Genomic DNA, 22,031 nt, shown 5'->3' with positions numbered 1-22,031 from the left:
TGTTTAATTATCTGTTCAGTTTTTATGTTTAAACTGCAAATTGAAGGCCTTATCGGCGGCCGAACCGGAAACCGATTAGTGTTTTATGATCATCGTAATTTATGTGATTTTATGGTGTAGTTACCTGAAAACTGATTAGGTACGATTAAATTAGATTAAAATGAGCTAAATTGCATAGTTGGCCTTATTTACCATTTTGCCACATGAGTGGCCCACACCATGATCAACATTTGAGCCTTAGTATACACCTAGGCACACTTTTGCTCAGCTCATTTCTTGCCTTTGCTGACTAGAGAGAGGGAGATAAGGGAGGGAGTTGGATTTCATCTCACTTTAGCTTGTGAATTGCTTGGAATTGAAGAAGAAATTGCATATTTGAGCTTTCCTTCCTTGAATTGGAAACTTAAGGTAGAAATTCGTCTTCTCATTCTTGTGTTTAAATTTTTTCTTGCATGGTTTAGACCTAGGTTGGAGACTAGAGCCAACTTATGGCTCAAATTGTTGTGTTGAAGCTTAATTGTTGCATGCATGTATATTTATTGGAGTTTTGAGGTTGTAGTTCACATTCCTCACATGCATGTCCATGTTTTAAGAGTAGTCCATGATTTCATCATGTTTTTAGAAAGAATTGGCTCAATTGAGCTAGCATTTGAAGCTTTGAAGTGTTTAAATTCATGCATGTTTGCACGTTCTTCATATTCATGGAAATTGGTTTGAATTGGATTTATTTGAAACACCCTTGGGCTTTGATTTTACAAATTGAGCTTTGAATCATGTTAAAGTATGAGTTTTTATGCGTTTTTTGGAAAAAATTGGCCCAAGAGGATCGAAATTTATGGTTTAAAACTTGGTTTTGAGCTTGAGGTTCAAATCTGGAATTTCCAGAATTTGGACTCACGCTCGAGCGGGGTGATTGGCGCTCGAGCGTGGAAATCGTGCTCCCAGCATTTTTGTTCTGTTTTGAATTCTGCTCGAGCGGAACAATTGACGCTCGAGCGGGGAATTGTGTCTCATGCTCGAGCGGGTGTCGAGCGCCCAATCGAGCGTGATTTTCGCCTATCCAGCACTTTCGACTGTTTTGTAGAACACTCGAGCGAGGAAGTCTACGCTCGAGCGGAAACCTTCGTCTCCATGTCCGCTCGAGCGGAGTAAATCTGCGCTCGAGCGTGACCCCTGTTTTCTGAAAAGTGTGAAAATGCTTTTAAAGTGCATCTTTACATCCTCATCTCATTCTAGGCATTCTTAGGCCTAGTTTAAGACATCTTAATGAGGATATAGATGTAGAACCACACCGAGGCAAATTAGGGATTAAGCTGTTATCTTTCCCAACTGTGTAGCTTAGTGTGTGTGTTCAATCTGTAACTGTGTAGGGTTGGCGACGGGGGGATGCGCTCTAGCTTTACTGTAGCCCAGAACTCTGTGAGTAACAACTGTGTAAAGATATGTTCAAAATGATTATCTTCTGAACAATTGAACTGTATTGCTTTCTGAACTGATACTGTTGATTGAATGAATGTATGTCCTATATTCTGAACTGTACTGTGGCATCCTTAGCAACTACTGTTTACTGTTTACTGTTACAGAGATCTCTGTCGGTTCCCTTGTTGAAACCACTACTGTTTACTGATTGATGGCCATCATTTACTGCTCGGTCTTTTAAGACCCACTGTTCACTGTACTGTTATGCTAATGGATGTACCACATATGATTGTACTGACTAAACGACTGAAATACTGGTTTAATGAACTGTTTTCATTACTGTAAGGACATTCATTCTTAACCCCTTTACGCATTGTGTTATTCACTGGGCTTTAGCTCACTGCTTATATATGTATGTAGGTGTACAGGCACCAGACCGTAGCTAGGAGCGTCGGAGTAAACTCCAGTTTTGTCGAGCCAACCTATGTGCCTCAATGCGAGGTTCCGAGCCTGTCAAGTTATGGCTTAGGTGTGTTTTAGTTTCCCCCCGCCCTTTCCTGCCTCTGTAACTGTTGTTTACTATATTGTACTGTTTAATAGGGATTAGGTCCCTGACTGAATGATTGTATATATATGTACATACTGTTTCGTCTGACTGTATATATATGAATGAAAAGCCTTTTTGCATACAGATTATCACAGCTCATTGGATACTATCTATTTACTGTTTTGGCTTCCGCCAGCCCCTGTACTCTGTATTACTGTATTACTGTTAAGCAGGCCTTCGGTAATCTCGGATTACTGGCCGGTTACGGTGCTAAGCCCATAGGGGCGGGTTTGGGTCGTGACACCTCGTTGCTCGGAGGATGTGAGAGCTTTCTGCCATTTTCTGACAGCTTCAGCTGTGCCCTTCTTGGCAAGTATGGTGCCCTTTCTGGCAAATGCATTGACAACGGGGAAAAGACCGGAAGCCTGATTCAACTGTGCCCCGAGTTCATCATTTTGACCATTTTTTGTTTTGGTTTTCTACTAAAACAATTTTGACCGACATGAGAGTTAGATTAACATGCTTGTTCGACTTTCTGATTCAAAATCATGCAAGTTAGGCTATGAGCACTGAAATTTTTTCTTTTTTGGGTCTAAGGAATGGTCCGGTTTTGGAAAAATGGAATAACTTGTCGAGAAAATTAGTCAACCTCAGTAAAAATTCTCAAAAATTATTTTTGCAAACGGCCACTGCTCAACAAGCACGGAACCTACTCTTGAGATGCACAACCTCAGATCCGAAGGAAAATTGCCCCTCTCTTGAAAAGAGCTGTATGGCAACGGAAAGTTGCCCTTTGTTTAAAAGGCACCGCGGCACACTGAATGGCAACGGAAAGTTGCCCCTTGTCTGAATGGCACCGCAGCACATTGTAGTCAGTCCTTAGAGTGACGAACACAACCAAATTCTCGGATACAGAGAAGGCAAAGATGGTCAAAACCATTACATAGACATAATCAATTTGGAAGTGTTTATGGCTGGACTTCAGGATGAAGTTGCCTACGTATCCCAAACATGGGAATCAAGCCTTATGTAGTTCCGGGTTTAAGGTACACTTGGGTATTAACCTCTCATTTTACGCTCTAACTTTTGCCAAGGCCGCCTTTTCTGGGTTTTCAACCTTGCGAGCTTTGTTTTTCTTTTCTTTTCAATTCTTCTATTTTTTTCATTTTTTTCTTGTCTTTTCTTTTTCAAATCTTTTCATCTTTTCTCTTCTTTTTTCTTTTGCATTTTTTCTCTTTTTTTTTTTTTGTATTTTTCTCTTGCTCTAACTTTTGCCTGGGTCGCCCTTCCGGGTTTTCAGCCCAGCGAGCCTCTCAAAGGGTAAAAGTGTAACAAGTCCATGCCAAATGGTTTTAGGGTATTGAAGCCATCCGTATCCAGGAGAGTGGCCGTTGTTCGCTGATGATGTAGACGTCCATCTAGGGGGTGAATTTGCCCCTAGTGTTGTGGATAGGAACTCGGTTATCCTTCAGCGATATTTTTTTCTTTCTTCCCTTTTGAGATTTGGCATTCTTGCCGTTCTTCATCTTTGACTCTTTGAGCACATTTGAAATTCTTTTGCCCCTAGTTCGAGGGGTGCTTTTGATTGAGCTTTGCAAGCTTCCTTTGATCACAACTGATCTTCTTGATCTGACTTTGGTGCCTCTTATTCGAGGGCTACTTCAAATCTGGCCACACAGGCCTCACATTGTGGTTGACCGTTGATCATTCCGATCCCAAGTTCAAGGTTTTGAGCCGCAAAAGGGTTGAATCTTGAGGCTGAGAGCGATCCTAGGCTGCACAATCTCAAGAGCGATTCCGCACAAGTCTTCACAGGACCGCGCAAAATATTTTTTTTGAAATCTTTTAAGAAAGCGACAAATCGCTCGCGCTGAAGACAGTGTAGAACCAATCTGGATCAAGCCAGGATCCTTCCCAGTACTCACACTAACAAGCATGATCTCATTCATTAAGGGCTTGGCACGCCTCTCTTTCTCTCAATTGATCAAAAAAAATTTACAAATCCCGAGGAATTCCTTCTTTTTTTTTTCATCACAATGTTCAAAAAGTTTTGAAAAACTTAGGTCCATGCAATGAGTTCGAGGCACAGAAAAGTAGGCAAAAGGTATTGCCGTTTCATTCAAACTTTTGGCACAACTGGCACAAGGCAGAAGCGAGTACAAGAGTGTGAAAAGACAACTGTTATTCCATTCAAATTTGATGGTGTAACTGGCTCCAAGGCAGAAATAGACTCAAAAGAAAACGAAAAGACAAACGCAAAACAAAATGGTGATGCCCGAGGTAACACCCCCGGAATCACCCGACCTTAACAAAACAGGACTGACTCGATACAACAAGACGGATCCAACTGACTCAATATGAAAAGACTGACTTAATACAAAACAACAAGACTGACCCAATACCCAAGTCAGAAAGTACAAAACTAGCATTTGCAAAATTCTTAAAACAGTGCGTGCCATACGCCACATCCGAAGTAAACTGAGCGCCGCCCGCAGGTGGTTCATCCCTCGATCACATCACATTATTCCCCACAAGTTCACTGATCAAGTGTCGATAGACTTTGCAGGACCTGGTGCGGGGATGACCCTGTTCTCAATCAAATTTTGTATCTCGTAGCGAAGACAGACGCAACTGTCGGTGTCATGACCGGTCTGTTGATGAAAAGCACAGTACTTAGTCGGGTCATGCTTCGGAGGGAGAGGATCGGATAGAGGCCGTTGTTCTAACGGTTTTAGATGCCCTTTCCTGAGTAGGACCCCCAGAGCTTTAGACAAAGGCATATAAAGTGGGGTGAAAATCCTCTTGCCCCGGGGTAGATAGTCTGAGGTTCGGGGGTTTGGATTGGATGTACTAACAAAGGGGGTGGCTGTTTTGGTGGTGATCATTCCAACTTCAGAAGATCTCGCAGCTGCATCACCACTGGTGGTCGCATTCGAACTGCGGGAAAACGCCCTCCTGGGCTGCTCCTTCTCCTGGTCAATGAGGCCCTGCTTCATAGCGTCCTCAATCTGTACTCCCATCTCATGTAAATCTAAAAAGGTGGGGAAGGGGAGAACGATCATCTTCTGCATGAGCTTGGGTTGGAGGTTGCGCAAAACCATCCGAATTTGATCTTTGTCGATTGGCCTAATGGTCATCATTGAGGCCTTGGCCCTCCACCGGGTTACAAAATCGGAGAAACCCTCCTTTGGCTCCTGCCTAGTCGTCTCGAGATCACGGGTTGTAATCTTAATTTGTGTATTGTAGGAGTATTGATCGACGAAAGCCTCAGCCATCTCATCCCAATTCCTCTTAACATCATCTTCCAGTTTTGCATACCAGATGGCTATTACACCCGACAGGGTCCGGCCGAATAAAGAAAGCTTTTGCAGTCTGGAGAGGCCCATCGGCCTTAGAATGTTTGAAAACAACCGTAGATGCACCATGGGATCCCTAGATCCGTCAAAACGGTCAACTTGTGGCATCTTGAATCTGTCTGGCAGTGTCACAGCTGCGTCAGTATACCCGTCCTCAATGTCCGGAATGGACTTTACTCTCTGAGATTTCTTGAACATCTTTTCAAGCTTGCTCAACTTCAACGCTGTAGGGTCTATCTCAAACTCAAAGGGAGAGTCAGGTAGGTTGATTGGTGCTTTAGACAACTGGGGTGGGATCAGGGGCGGAGCCGGCCCTGTTGGAACGTCCGTATCTTCCTAGACATTTGCTGTCTCCTCGGGTGCTGGAACTCCTGGTGGGGGAGGGGCTTGGTGCGAAGCAGATACTCCGGTTTGCTGTTACAGCCTGGCAATTAACTCTGCCTGTTGGGCCACTACTTCTGCTTGACGTGCAGCCACTTCTGCCTGGCGGGCAGCATCCTGTTGCATAGCCTGCATGGTTTTTTGGAGCTGACGCATCATGTCCTCCATATTAACTGAAAACTGCAGATTTTACTGGACAGTTTTTTGTTCCCTCTCTGAAGTGGAAGTAGATGTCTCAGCCCTAACTGCGCACAGGTGAGGTGGATAATGATCGCTGAGCTGGACACTGTTGAACTGGTGATCTGTGCCTGACTGGCCTTTTTACCCTGCCTATGGCGAAGGAACACTGATTTGCCCTTGAACTGAATCTCTGACCTGACAAAGTCTATCAATACAAGTCCGGTGTACCCGGGGGATATTGGAACCTTCTGAAGCTATGATTCCAAGACTACCCTAGCAAAAGGGAAAACAGAGAGCATCTCAGCCTGATTTCACGATAACCCATATGAGTAGAGCTGAATGATTGTGCCCCCAAAATTCTGCCCGTAAACCGATACCCTCAGGTGAACTAAATCCCAAAATACTGAACTGGTGCTCGCAGGCCTGATGCCCAAACTTGTAAACTGATACATGCATTCGTATAGAGACGTACTCTAAAAGCACATAATAAACAAGTGAGAGCCAAAACACCCCTATGTTGGGGTAGGGTTTCCCTGTCCTATTTTGTCAGGAGCTAGGGTTTCACTACGCACGCAGCGGTTTCAAACAACCTAAACTCGGGTAAGCAACCTGTCCTAGCTTGGAATGGTCACTATGGATTCCGAATATGCACTAGGTAGAATGGTCAAAAAGGGTGCCCCGGCAAAACTGGGGTTTGTGTTCCCATCGTGGCAGAGCCCGCAACCGGTCAGCCTTATGGCACGCTTCTTGAAGCAAGCCTCTGGCAAACCGTTCAGGAATAGCATACGGCAAACACAGTGTCCTAGGCGCACCGATGCACATGCAATGCAAAGAAACACATAAGTGTAATCAAAACAAGATATCATGAGTTCGAGTCAAGTTCTCTAAATCCCCAGCGGAGTCGCCAGAAACTGTAGACGTCCCCCGAACGTCCCGGGAGGAAATCCCCCGTTCCATTTTGTTCATTGGGCTCACTACAGTTCAGGACTCAAAGTCACGGTCCTGTATCTAATCTCGCAGAGTGCAAAGCAAGACCGATGAATCATCAAAGAGTCCAAATTCGGCAAATCATTTTGGAAAACTGATTTTTTGAAAGAAGTGCCAAACATGGACTGCTTTGCCAGATACAGAGTCGCCATCTAAATATTTTATCTTGGAAAATTTAGGAAACACTGATTCGTTGCCTAAGGCCACGTGTCTGTCATCACCAAAGTTACCTCGGCTCGGGAACTTGGGTACGATTAGGGAAGGTCAGCTATGAGCACCCCCTCTCGCCCGATCCGAAGATCGGCCTCTACTAACCATGATATCTCGTTTTTGAAAACACATGCGTTCTTATTCCGATTAATTAGCTAGAATTACTATGTGATGCACACAGCACAAAAGTATAGACTAGATCGCCTAATTTGGAACAAAGCATTGCATATCCGTTTGTTTGGAAATGTTTGAAGTTTGCTACTCGCAAGTAGGCTAAAACGCGGATTTCAATGAATTATCCCAATTCAAACAATCCAACCTTCACCCACAGGCATTCAGGCAGTTATATCAACTAAGCACATAGCCACATGGTAAGTATGCTGTCATGTTAACATTCACATTCATGCGAGATGCTAAAGCATAAATACTTATAGTGTACTCCGAGCCAAAACAAAGAACTTGTTAGTAATCAAATGTATGTTCCAAGTCCATGTTAAAATGGTTAATGCATCGCAGGCAAAATGCAACTAGAATAGGCTCGGCTAATCTATGGATGGCATGTGAAATGCAACAAATAACACGTATTCACGTTAGATTTGAAATACTATGCAGTTAGTATGATGCGCCGAGCCCGGTGCATGCAATACAAATGAATGAATGCACGCATGCATAGCATAAGGTATGCTAATTGAAATATGCCCTAAATCTAACCATTGTAAGCGGCTAAATAAAAGGGAGAAAGAAATGGGGTTGGAAGACATGCATCACACACACGCACACGCACACTTATTACAATTGCGCCCTCGCTCGAAGGGTCCCAATGAATAATACATGCCACCTAATTAACTAACTCACAAGCTAATTAATTATTACAAAACCAAATGAATAACTAGCTACAACTAATTATTACACAACTTAATTAATTAACAAATTAATTAACTATCAAATGAAAGACAACAAACAAATAGGGAAAGCAGCAAACGATGTTGTTCCAGCTCTGTTTGAAGAAGGGAGGCATGCATGCTCGCTTCGGTTCTTCACCTCGAAACGCCTTCCGGTTGCTCTTTAGAGGCTCTGTTTGCAGGGTGTCTTCCAGCGCTTGTTGCTGGATCCTACCAAAACACTGCAAGGGAAGTCACCAATGGCCTGCCGGCCATGGAAGGAGAGATGCCGGCCAACAACAGGGCACTGCCGGCCAAGGGTGTGACACTGCCGGCCATCAGTGACAGGTTGCCGGCCACTGTTGTGCTGTGACACCAAACTACAACGAAGCACAAAATAGAAAAAAATGGAGGGTTTCCCAAGGACATGTACGCACCATGGCACTCCAAATCACCTCAAAACATCAAGGGAGAGGCCTAGTCAGATCCACGACCATCAATCACGCATCCCGATGCATGATGGCCAAAGATCTAACTTGTGCCAATCAATATGAAAATGAAAGCACAAATAAAGCAAGTAAAGCCTAGAACTCTATCATGAATCATCAACAGCTTCGGCGACCGAGAATTGAGACACGTTCCATCACTTGAAGTATGAAACGCCCCTCGTTCCTCGTGCTCGGATTAACACTTAATCCAAGCAATGCAACACATAAGCATGGCAAACATGCAACATGACCTAAATGTGCAAACATGCAACTAAACCAAGCATGCAACAAGCATATAGGCATGATGTGAGGTGATAACCTTGAACAACATGGCAAAATGCAACATGGATATGCAAACATGCAAGGCACGCAAAGGTGGACAAGTATGCAACAACATACAAGATAAAACAAGCATGCGACAACATGGTAAGATGGGCTTACACCAAAGATGGACGGCTCTCAACTAGGTCCAAATCAGTAGCCAAAGCGATGAATTAAGCCAAACAACACACTCAAGCATGCGAAATGCGAAAGGTTCATCAAAGGGGCCTAAAAGGGCAACTCTCAAAAGTGCCTAAGAAGTGACAAATGTGCAAGTGTGACAACATTATATGCACCGAAATGAGATGATAAATGATGCCAAATCATTTAAATAGCTCAAGAATAGCATGCGCGAATCACCGAAACATGAAACTTGCAAGGCCAATTACACTACAACTACACAAAACATGAAGGATATGGCAAGGGCAACCCAAAACAGTCCTAGTACATGTTGATATGAGACTAAAACATGCAAGGAAGTAAGCCAAAGCAAGCTAACATACAATGCTAAAACATAGGACATACAAGGCTACAAAAGAGGCAATGCACTGCACCTATTAGAATCAATCATGGCATGACTTGGACAACCAAAAACAAAGTTACATCATGGTATATTAGGACCCAAAATGTACTGAAATGATGAGCCAAAGACTTAGGCTTAATGGCATGCACAAGAGCTCATTCTTGAGGCATAAAGCACAAGCTATACAAAGCATTCAAGGCATGTCAAATACGAGTGAACAACAATATTTCATGGATTGAAATAGTATGTGGAATGAGGGCAAGGCATGCAAACATCACGTGTATGGCATGATAGAGGCCTCAAAACCCAAGACTAGCCTAAGCATTTACACTATAGCTATGCAAAGCATGAGTGATATGGCCATGGCAGCCCAAAACAGTCCTAGAACACTTCAAAATAAGCATAAAATCAAGTTTGAGCAAAGCCAAAATATGCTAGTATGATGAGTCAAAACATCATGCACAAAGGGCTAGTAAACATGATTTGTTCTACACCTATATGGAGCATGCAAGGGATGATTAAACCAACTATGGATAGGGTCACAACATGCCAAATGATGACCAAATACATGCTGGAACATAAACCAAACAAGCTAAAATGACATGGCATGGCATGGAGCATATGAAGCTAGTTTAGGAGATTTACACTACAAGTGCATCATGCAAGCATGGAGTAACAAAACCAACCCAAAACAGGTTCATGGCATGGTAAAACATCACCAAAAATGGACTGAAATGGACTCAACAAAAGCCAAGCACACATGCTACTTTGATGACCTATGGATGGAGTTACACTACACATGCTAGATGCAAGCAAGACATGACCAAACCAGCCTTGGACAGGGCCAAGGCAGGTCCTAGAAGTCACAAAAATAGGCCTAAACCAAGCCTCAAAAATGCATAGAGGGATGGTCTTTTGGAAGGCCAAAAATACAAGCAAAGAGGAACACAAAGAGAGGGGACTACCCCCTCTGATTTAGGACCTCAAAACCACACCTCTACCACCAAAATCCCACTAGATTTCAATGGTAGGAAGGCCAAACCAAGGCTAGCTTGGAGGCCTCAAGATATGGCTTAAAACAAAGCCAAACAAAGCATGCAAGGGGGCTACACACCCCAAACAGCAAAATGACCTTAACCAAACTTAAAAAGCACTTAAAAACAAGACTTTTTTCAGTTATAAGAAAATCCTAAATCAATATGCAAAGAGGGCTAAAACAAGGTGCAAAAAAGTGCAAAAATGGGGGAAATGCTCACCCTTGAAGACCCTCTTCGAAACCAGAAATTTCAAGGGGTGGAAGCTTGCTTTCAGACCTCAAAAAGACCTCCCAAGAAGCTTGGTTCAATGATGGTGGTGTATATCTAGGTGTTGTAGTGTAAAAGTGCAAAGAAATCCAACTTCAAAGCACAAAACTCCAATAATATATATATAGAGAGAGAGAGAGAGATTTTTTCCTTCAAAACTCCAGAACCTCTGATATAGAGGGAGCCCTCTTGCTTATATAGAAGAAAATCAATTCAAAGCTTCTTGAACAAGCTTGGCAAGAGCTTCATCCCTCCATACACATGGAGGGGAGATAACAAAAATCCAACTGGCTCAAAAGATCTGGAGGAAAACCAGCTGAGACAGGGGGGTGCCGGCCATCATCAATGGCCGGTAGTGGCTCACTGATGGCCGGCTGGGCTTCACCAGTGGCCGGCAGGAGCAAAGCAATGGCCGGCAGTTCCATGCCATGGCCGGTAGTGCACCAAGAAGGTCACTCTGAAAGGACCTAGCCAAGGTCCAAAAATAGGGCAGAAAGGATACAAAGTCCGGGAAGCTCGAACCGGTGACGTTCCGCCGCGACAGTCGAGTACTCGACGAGCAGTCGAACTAGTTATTGGGTGTACCTGCAAGCACAACCAAGTCCCGAGGACGGTCAAAAATGGGGTGTCTACACCCTGTAACATATTGTACCATCCATGAATTATACTTGTAGAGTTTATATTGTCATTTTGCATGCTACACTAGAAAGGTTTGAGACTATGAGGAAAATAAGTAGAAATCCTAATCCTTTCAAACAACAAATTGACCACCTAAATAGGTTGATAAGAGATAATGACATAGACTCCCATGACCAACTACGAATGAATAGGCATACCTTTATGCGGTTGTGTGGGTTTATCAGAATAAGGGGTGTGTCATATTCAAAATATGTTGTGTAGGGCAATCTCCAATCTGATTAAAAATCTCCCAATACCGGTTATTGTAAGACCTCAATGTTTCTTTCTCGTCCATGTCTATGGAGAGAAGCTGGTCAATCTCCACTGGTGTCTTGGTGTTCGCTCTGAATCTGGTCACAAATGCCTCTGCTAGTTGCACCCACGAAGCTATGCTACCTTCTGGCAACCTTTCAAACCACGCTAAACCCAGGTCACCAAGGCTGGAAGGAAACAGGATACACATTAGAGCCTCGTTTCGCCGATACACGGCCATAACCTGGTAAAAGCGGCTCAAGTGTATGTAGGGGTCCGACTTCCCCTCACAAGTTGTGAATTTAGGCTGATGAAAGCCTAAGGGTAATGGTGCGTCCTCAATTACCGGAACGAACGGCGAGCTCTGCAACCTTGCTAACACTTTGTCTGCTGGTTCATAGGCAAGGCGCGGCTCTGGCATTCCTACCTCGGCACTCCCATATGTTCTAAGAGCCAATCGTTGTAGTGCGGAGACTTTGCGGGGGTCGCAAACCTGAGTGTCTTCTCTTCTTCGAGCCCTTTCAGTCCTCATTCTCTCAAGCCTGGAGTAGCGTGTCCTGGAAGTCTTTGATTGTGTATCGCCTGATCTGAGGCTTCTTCTTTCAGCTTGTGATGGTGTGACTTGTCTGTCACGATCTTCTGAGTGGCGAAGGTGCGCCCTGCTCTGGCGTACCTTTTCTTCTGTTGCCCCTTTGCCCTTTATTTGGCGCTTCATAGTCTCCATGTCTGCTGCCATCCTCCGTATTAATTCGTCTTGCTCCCTTACGCGATCTTCGAGAACCTGAGGATCCATCTTCCGCCTCTGTTTATCAGGGCTTTGAGAGTGGTGTGGACTTGAGCCCTGTCTTTCTCTCGCTTCTCTCCGCAGATTCCTTCGCTGGGGATCTAATTCCCCCATGGGTGGGATAGAAGGTAAACCTTCGCGTGGCCCACCCCCTTCCGGTGTTTGCCCATCAATAGCAGATTGCGGTAAGTCTTCATTGTGCTCCATTGCTTTCAACTAGAGAGGAAAACTTGATCAATAGGTTTCGCTCTTTGTAAAATTTCCCACAGACGACGCCAATTGTACGAGCCCGAAATAATTCTTCTCGTATGATCCTGTTGATCAAGTTTGCACTCCTCCAAACATCGTTACTTTGCTATCTGAAAACATAAACATGAGCTAGCCGGCGGGTGTGTGCCGGAAACTCCTCCGATGCCTAAGTCAGTAACTAGACAATAGACAATAAGCTCTGTGTATTCTAGAGAAAGAATTGGGATACCTGTACATAGGTCTGGTCATGAGCTTTTATAGACTCTACTTGGCACAATCCTAGTAGGATTCCAACTATCCCTATCAGAGTCCTCCTAGGAATCACACATCCTACTTACTACCAACCAAGTGAGATGGTTTTGCACAATCCTAGTAGGACTCTACTTTTCTTAGTAGAGTCCTCATAGGAGTCGTACTCCTACTCATTACCAACCAAGTGAGATGGTTTGCACAATCCCAGTAGGACTCTAACTCTCCTTAGCAGAGTCCTACTAGGAGTCTCATCACTGCAAGCCAAGTGAGATGGCTGAACCCTTTACCTCAGTTATACACTTCTAACTGAACTGCCTTATCTCGGTCCCCTGCCATTCGGACCGTGTGATCGAAAGCCAATCTATCGAATGCCACCCTACCGAGCTATACACAGCTCGGCCCTCGCCATTGATGTTACCTCCTTTACCTCGGCTGACAGCTTTACCTCGGCTGACATTGCGGTCAACCAGGTTATTTTGGCTCAATGATACTTTAAGCACCACTGTCAATCTTGACTCTGAGATGACACCCTGCAAAGCTATCCTTTAGCTCGGTTCTCCTCCCACTGATACCTTGGTTTTGTCTGTTTAGACTGAGCTAACTGCAGCAGTCTCCGACCGAACTAACAAGGACGAGGTCCAACTTGCAAAGCCCAAACACCTTGGCCCATAGTTCGGCCCAAATCTGTAATATGAGATGTCTTCTTGGCCTAAGACCGAGCTACACCAGCCTTTATCTCGGCCCATTGTACGGCCCAACTTCCAAAGAAGACTTTCCTAGCTCGGCCCAATTTGCTTACAAATTACCCTCTCAGTAGGAGGGACCTCATTAAGACCTATGTTGCCCTGCAACATATTGTACCATCCATGAATTATACTTGTAGAGTTTATATTGTCATTTTGCATGCTACACTAGAAAGGTTTGAGACTATGAGGAAAATAAGTAGAAATCCTAATCCTTTCAAACAACAAATTGACCACCTAAATAGGTTGATAAGAGATAATGACATAGACTCCCATGAACAACTACGAATGAATAGGCATACTTTTATGCGGTTGTGTGGGCTTATCAGAATAAGGGGTGTGTTATATTCAAAATATGTTGTATTAGAGGAAAAGGTTGCTATGTTTTTGACTGTGCTTGGGCACCACCATAAAAATCGAAATGTCAAATTCAATTTTATAAGGTCTAGTCAAACAGTTAGTAAGTATTTCAATGATGTCCTTAAGGCTGTGCTTCGACTGCAAGGTGTCTTACTAAAGACACCTGAACCAATAACTGATGGGTGCACAGATGATAGGTGGAGGTGGTTTCAGGTAAATGCTAGTTTTGGTAATGCTTCATGTTTGATAAAAGTTATAATATTCATAATTACAATTTAATAAGTAATCATTTATTTTTTGTAATTTTTGGTAGAATTGTCTTGGTGCACTTAATGGCACTTATGTTAGAGTGCTAGCTCATGCAGTAGATAAAGCAAGGTATAGATCAAGAAATGATGAAATTGCAACTAATGTCTAGGGTGTTTGCTCCCATGACATGCAGTTTATATGTGTCTTACCTGGATGGGAAGGTTCCACTTCAAATTCTAGAGTACTTAGAGATGCCACAAGTAAACCAAATGGGTTGAGAGTGCCAACGGTTACAACTACATTTCACAATATCTTTACTGTGTATAACCTTTGGCCTTGTACTTAAATTATGTAATTATGTAATTATATAATCCTACATTATTACAGGTTCCTACTATCTAGTTGATGCGGGCTATACTAATAGGGAGGGCTTTTTAGCACCTTATAGAGGACAACGTAACCACTTGTCCACTTAGAGAGAAGGGGGTGCCCCATCTAATCCAAATGAGTTCTTCAATATGAAGTGCTCTGCGGCTCGTAACATAATAAAGAGATGTTTTGGTCTTCTGAAGCTTAAATGGGCAATATTGAGGACATATTCCTACTTTCCAATCAAGACCCAATGTCAAATTATCACAGTTGTTGTCTTCTACACAAACTCATCAAACGTGAGATGCCTATGGATCCATTGGAGGTAGACTTAGATGACACATTGCCAAATGATCAAGAAACAAGGGACGAGTACATTGACACAATTGAGGGATCTGACCGATGGACTAATTTGATGGACATTCTAGCTAACCAAATATATAATGAGTGGTTAGCTAATAGAATGCAAAATTAATGTCATGACCCAAACCCTCCCTTAAAAGTTTTGGGTCATAACCGGCCGGTAATCACTTGATTACCTTCGGCCTTAAACAAACATACAGAGTAATTATAGTAATGGGGCCAAAGGCAGAAGTATACAATAAAAGAATAAGTCCATTGAGCTATGCCAATATGAGCAAAATATAATACAATCACATCATTTACATGCCCATGCAAAAAGAATATTAGTATCAAAGGAAATTTGTACATATCGTTTACAAACCCAAGACCGTAATAGTAAAAAAATAAATAAAGTCAAGGTATGATGTGAGTCAAAGACAAAACTCCATCTCGGAGACATGACTTGATTGGGTCACAAAAATAGCTCATGAAGTGGACTCTAGGGGTGTGCTCCATGCTGCGGATCACCTACATGTGTATATATAATATTGGGTGAGCGAAACTCAATGATTAATAATACAGTAAGGTTGTGTAAATAGATAATGATAAGGTTCTCACAATATCCATAATCATATAAACAGAACAACATCGGGCCCAATCATATATCAAAATGGCCTCGGGCCCAATCACATATCAAAACGGCCTCAGGCCCAACATTGCACATGTCACATAATATAAATGAAGTTTCTTCATTTCGATCAAATCACAATGTCGACACCATTCATTGTTCATGGTTCGAGGTACACAATAAACAACATATATGTACAATATTATTACTCACTGTATGTTTGATCTCGCAGTGTCTCCTTTGCCCCACGACCTACATAAACATTTCACACACACACATTCGATAAATCATTTGCTTCAATTTGTAAACTTATCTTTCATAATTCACAACCTTCCTTAATGAGTTTCTAATCATCATTTCACTCCCAAAAGGGTTTAAATATGGTTGAGAATGCGTTTCAGAGTTTGGGGTACCAAAACGAGAAAACAAGGTTTCCTCTCCTGTGCAGCTGGCCCAACTATTCGAGCGGTCTGGCTCCGCTCATGTGAAAGCTCGAGCCGCTCGAGTGCACAATGTGGTCTAGTCCAAGCTTGGTTCATGGGCCGCTCGTGCAGAGCCCGTGGCCACACGAGCAGTCTGGACACGTCTAGACAGTCCGAAAATGGCTCAAAAATGCAACCTTCCCAAACTCATTTCCAACCCTAAAATCATGCAAAACCAACTCAAAAACATGGTATGCAAGCATAATACAAGTGTAATCCCTCATTAAACCTATCAATTTTGCTTCTACTTTAGATTCATGGTTTTATCTCTTTCTCATGTTCATACATTACATAAACAAGTTCAAAATACATATGTCCATGAGTAATCTTCCAACAATCTTGTTTTCATGAAATATTTAGGGTTATTCCTTGGCTCAATCACAAGAATGAACTCAAATCAAACAAAGATGAAGAAATTAGGGTACAATTTCATACATGTAGCTCTAATCATAACATAACTCAAAACCCTAGCCCAAAGTTCACAATTTCTTCTTGATTCCATGACAAAGATGAGCTAAAGACAAGGATTGTAAGTAAATTAACATACCTTAACTCAAATCTAAGGTTTGTCCCTTGATTCTCTTCAAAATCCCTAGCTTTCTCTTCCACTCCTTCTCTAACTCACTCTCTAGAGCTCTCAAGCAACAATGAAGAACAATAGGGCTAAACATATATATGACCCAACTCATAAAACGTGATTTAATCATTACAAATCATAATTTTTCAAAATTTCACGGTAAGCTCTGTAAATTATACTAATCACAGATATGAGATCGGTTTTTGTTAATCGCACCTCTAAGGCTTTCAATTTCAGTTCAAAGTCTCAATTACAACAGATATTCCTACTTTCAACGGATATTTTTTCCAAATTCACAAATTAAACTTGCAAATTCATATCAAGCACATAACTCTATGCATAATTAAGTAAAGTATGGGTTGGGTTATCACAGGCTTCCTCCCTTTAGGAAGTTTTGTCCTCCAAACTTGTTTACCTCAAGTTAAAAACAATTCGGGATATTGTTGCCTCATTTTTTCTTCCCGTTCCCAAGTGGCTTTGTTTCCATGATGTTCTCTCCATTCCATTTTTACCATTGGGATAGTCTTGTTCCTTAGTTACCTGACTTGTCGATCAAGGATTCGAAAGGGTTTCTCCTCATAAACCATGTCGTCATCTAGTACAATTTGATGATAGTCCATAACATGAGAAGGGTCCTGAAGGTAGCCTCGCAACATTGATACGTGGAACACATTGTGCACTTGCTTCATGCCCAGTGGTAAAGTAATTCGATAGGCAATCGGACCCAATCTTTCTAAAATCTGAAATGGCCCTATGTACCAGGGTGACAATTTCCCTTTCTTCCCAAACCTTGTTTGCCCTTTCATTGGGGTGACTTTGACAAAAACATGATCCCCAGCTTCAAATTCTAAGTCCTTCCTTCTTTGATCCGCATAACTCTTTTGTCGGCTTTGAGCAGTTTTTTATCTCTGTTGGATGATTTGAATCTTTTCCGTAGTAACTTGCACAATTTCAGGCCTAATCAACGACCTAGCCCCAACCTCAATCTAACAAATCGGATTTTGACATTTTTTTCTCATACAAAGCTTCATATGGTGCCATTCCAATATTGGAGTGGAAACTGTTGTTATAAGCAAATTTCGCCAAAGGTAAATGGATTTCCTAACTTTCACGGAAATCCAAAACACACATTCGAAGCATGTCTTCCAGCGTCTGTATAGTTTTTTCAGACTATTGGTTTGTGGGTGAAATGCGGTACTAAACCTCAACTCCGCCCCCAATGCTTTTTGTAAGCTTTGCCAAAGCCTTGACACAAACTTAGAATCTTTATCAAACACAATGGAAACCAGAACACCATGCAATCGAATAATCTCAGCAATGTACATAGTAGCAAGTCAATCAGCATTATAAAAAATCTTCACAGGTGTAACGACCCCACCGCGTATAATGATTAGTACTTAATTAATTAAGCGGATTTGAAATTTAATTACCGAGTATTATAATTTAATTTAGGATTTATGAGAATTGTGGAATCTGACTGGTATATGATTCTATTAAATATTTATTTTGGAATTAGAAATTGAATGTCCAAATGGCTTAAGGAGGTAAAATTTATGATAGTTTAATTTCAAGTATCGGACTATATAGGAGTTTAATTAAATATTCGATTCAGTTTAGTAAAATTGAGATTCGACTAATTAGATTCTAATTAGAGTTAATTAAATTAATTAAATTATGAAGATTGAGAATTGTGATTATTATGAATTAAATTTATTTAGGGGGTGTCTAATTTGAATATGTAATTTAATTGAGAGAAATTTGGAATCTAATCAGAAATTGAAGGCCTAGATAATTTAAGAAAACAAAATTGAGGATGATAATAAGTTCAATTTAATAATTAGAGCCTTTTGGGATACTGATTAAAAATCTGATTCGGATTGATAAATTTAAATATATTTAATTAGGCTCTAATGAAAGTCAATTAAACTAATTAAATTATGTGGGATTTGAGATTAGTTATAATTAACTAATTTTGTGTTAACCAAGATTTATAAAGATTAAGTGTTGCTTAATTAAAATTTATCCTAAGCATAAATTGCCCTATGGAACAAACTAGAATTGTGGGTGTGGGTGTGGGTGTGGGTGCACTAAGAAATTTAGGTGGGTGTACTAAGAAATCTGGTTATGATTTGTAAGTGTATATGTATGTGTACGTGTAAGGAGGAAGGCAACTAATTATATATATAAATGTATTAATATATGAGTTCTGAAATGGAAAACAGAGAGTTAGAGAAAATGAGAGAGAAACCGTGAGGGAGGGAGGGAGAGAGAGAGAGAGAGAGATATGAAGCCTATTCAATCTTCTTTGCTGGGAGGAATTTGATGGGAAGCTAAGAACTAAAGATAAAGAAAGATCTTGAAGATTAATAGGTAAGAAATCCTAACCCAATTTTTTTATACAATCTCTTCAACACCTAAATTTATGAGGTAATTGAGTAATTGAGTTTAAATACATATGATATAAGGGAATCAAGGAAAAGAATGAAGAAAATTAAGTTAAGTTCAAGAATTAAGGAATTGATTTAGAAGCTCATCTTTTGAGTATGATTTTAGTCACCCTTGATGAATTTGAGCTCTAATTTTACATGCATCATTAGTTTCCAAAGGTTTGATACTTCAACTTCACATAATTAGAAAGATATTACCAACAAAATTAAGGTAAGTTCATATTTATGGGATTAATTATTTTGAGTTTGATTTTTATAGTCTTGCATGAAATTAAATTCCATTGTTACATGCATGAGGGAATTTTATGAGTATGCGAGTCCATGTTTACATGCATCTTGGATTTTGAAGAAATTGAGCCATTCAAATTCATATTTTGAAGAGAAAATGAAATGTTTTATAAAAATCAAGATTATGGAAATTTGGAATTAATCCTAAAGTTAGATAAAGTTTCGGTTTATAATTAGATCTTTTCTTTAATCTATGCATGTAATGTAATTTAAGATTTTATTTAATCTAAACAAATTTGGGTATATAATAAATTTGTTAGTTTTATTTGAATTACATATATTTAATGTTTGCTAAGAAATTGGCTAGAAAATGAAGAATTGGAGTTAAGATTAAGATCAAGTTTATGAAGTTACATTAGACATTAATTATTTTGGATTTAATTTGGAAAGTTATTGTTAAATTAAGCCCCGTAAATTGCATGCAAACAAGTATTTATTGAAGATTTAATCCATACAAAGGAGTTAGGTTCAAATCTATGGAAATTAATTACTTTGGGTTTGAATTTAGTTATTTTGACATGAAATTAAGTTTCAATTGTACATGCATCATGAATTTGTAAGAGTTTTGGAAAATCAATATATGTTTTAAAATTTGTGAGTTTGAAATTGGTTTTGATATGGAAAAAATAAATTAAATCTAAATTTGGACAATTGGAGCATGATTTTGAATAAATGATTTCTAATTGAGGGTATTTACTAATTACACATTTGTTCTCCATATTTGTGTATCAAAAATACATGTTTTGAGGCTTTGAATATCAAATATGAACTTCAATTACAATTTTGAAAATTTCAGAATTCACACTGTCCGCTCGAGCAAGTAAAGTCTCACTCGAGCGTGAAAATCGAGCTCCCAGAAGTTTTTCAAATTTTACAGTCCGCTCAAGCGACCAAAGTGGCGCTCGAGCAAAGACCCTATTTTCAGCATATTTTGGAAAATTGCATTGAGTTCACATTTTTATTCTAATCTCCTTCCAAGGCATTCTAGACATGATTTATGGCTCAATAAAGATTAATAAGTTAACAATCAACCTTAATTAGTTGATTAAAAGAATAAGTCATTAACTTAGTAGTACTTAATTAAGAAGCCAAGTGAGAATTAGTTTATTCAGAAAAGAATGATTTAGTAATAAAAGGGGTTTATGAAATTAGAACCCGATTCATTTGACTAAAGAAAGAATAAGCGTAGTGGACCTTCGAATTATTTAGACGGAAAACAAGAAAGTCAAGTTTGATCAAGGAAGTAATATTGTGCTTCAATGTGTATATGTTATGTGTTTGTGTAGGTCACGCACTATTGTCTGCTTGATCTGCCTGATCTGCTTCTGTTACTATCTGTGAGTAATAACTTTGTAAAGTTATGTTCAATGTTAAATATTTTCTAAACATTATGACATGAAATGCTACGCTATGTTTTGAATGAATGAATGACTGTCCAAGATTTTGAAAGGTATTTGTGGCATCCTTAACATCATATGATATGCGTCCCTTTATGGGTCATCAGGTCCCTTTATGGGTCATCGGAAACGTCTCTGTGCACATGAGTCATCGAAATGCCTTCAAGGCCGTCCCTCTATGGGTCATCGGATTTGTTAACGCTAATGGATGTACCACGTATGATTATATGCAAAATATGAATATGAAAATGATTATGAATATGTATATGAATCTGTTTCTGTTTTGGAATCTAAATATGCATAAGAATCTGATTTCTGACTCTGTGATGGACATCATTCATTAAACCCTACTCTGTTATTATTCACTGGGAATCAACTCACTGTTTATATGTATGTATGTAGGTGATCAGGGCATGACCAAGCTTAGAGGTGCTTGGAATCAGTCTTTGACAACCAACCTGTGTGCCTCCCATGGAGGTTCCGGACACGTCTAGTGGTTATGGCTAAATGCATAAGTTGAAGTTTTGTTTTCCCCGTTCAGCTAGACAAGCCTTTGTGTACTTTGTAAATAGGGCTAAGTCCCTTTTTGTCTAACTTATATAGATGTATATATATGATGATGTGTATATGTATGTATATGAAGTTTAAAATTTTTCTGTCTCATATAAGTCTGCACAGCTCAATGGATGTTGTATAACTGCTATTTGCTTCCGCAGCCCTTAATTATATGTTATTCTGACAAGAGGCCTTTGGTAATCCAAGGGTTATTGGCCGGTTACGACGCTAAACCTATAGGGGCGGGTTTGGGTCGTGACAACAGGTAAAAAGTGAGCGGACTTAGTCAATCTATCTATAACAACCTATATAGAATCCATACCTCGGGGTATTTGGGGTAAGCCCACAATAAAATTCATAGTTATATGCTCCAATTTCCATTATGGAATAGGGAGAGGTGGAAATAACCCCGCCGGTCTTTAGTGTTCCGCTTTCACTTGTTGACATTAAAGGCACCTTGAAATGAACTCCGCAATTTCTCTCTTCATATTGGGCCACCAAAAAGCTTGCTTGAGATCATAATACATTTTATGTTTGAGTTGGCAACTTGTAACTTAATAGGATGATGTCGACATGTAACTTATTTTATGTTTGAGTTATTTGTTGAAGACATAACTTTTTCTTGTGTTTTTTTGGTTGTCTTAATAATATTATTGTTGTGTTACAAATGGTTGCATGTTAGGTATGAATGACACAACTATTACTAGTGGATGTCGAAAGAAAGGTAAGGGGAAGGCAACTACTTCTTTATCAAGGAGTCGTAGAGTGTGGACCCCGAAAGA

General features: G+C 40.5%; 1 protein-coding gene and 1 long non-coding RNA gene across 2 annotated transcripts; both read left to right on the top strand.

Moving 5' to 3' along the window:
* Positions 1 to 13,741: 13,741 nt before the first annotated feature.
* Positions 13,742 to 14,333, top strand: LOC145795730 (uncharacterized). The gene is made up of 2 exons (XM_082880604.1): positions 13,742 to 14,128; positions 14,229 to 14,333. The coding sequence occupies exons 1-2, from the start codon at positions 13,742 to 13,744 to the stop codon at positions 14,331 to 14,333; spliced, it is 492 nt and encodes a 163-aa protein (XP_082736730.1).
* Positions 14,334 to 18,805: 4,472 nt separating this feature from the next.
* LOC145794628 (uncharacterized) lies at positions 18,806 to 21,356 on the top strand. The gene is made up of 2 exons (XR_014334553.1): positions 18,806 to 18,932; positions 21,097 to 21,356. It is a non-coding gene; the product is annotated as an uncharacterized LOC145794628 (long non-coding RNA).
* The last annotated feature ends 675 nt before the right edge of the window (positions 21,357 to 22,031 follow it).

The sequence above is a fragment of the Camellia sinensis genome, chromosome 7 (genome assembly GCF_055761805.1).
Source record: "Camellia sinensis isolate YWXY chromosome 7, ASM5576180v1, whole genome shotgun sequence".
NCBI lineage: Eukaryota > Viridiplantae > Streptophyta > Magnoliopsida > Ericales > Theaceae > Camellia > Camellia sinensis.
The sequence above is the reverse complement of the archived record's forward strand: the minus strand, read 5'-3'. Positions and strand labels throughout refer to the sequence as shown.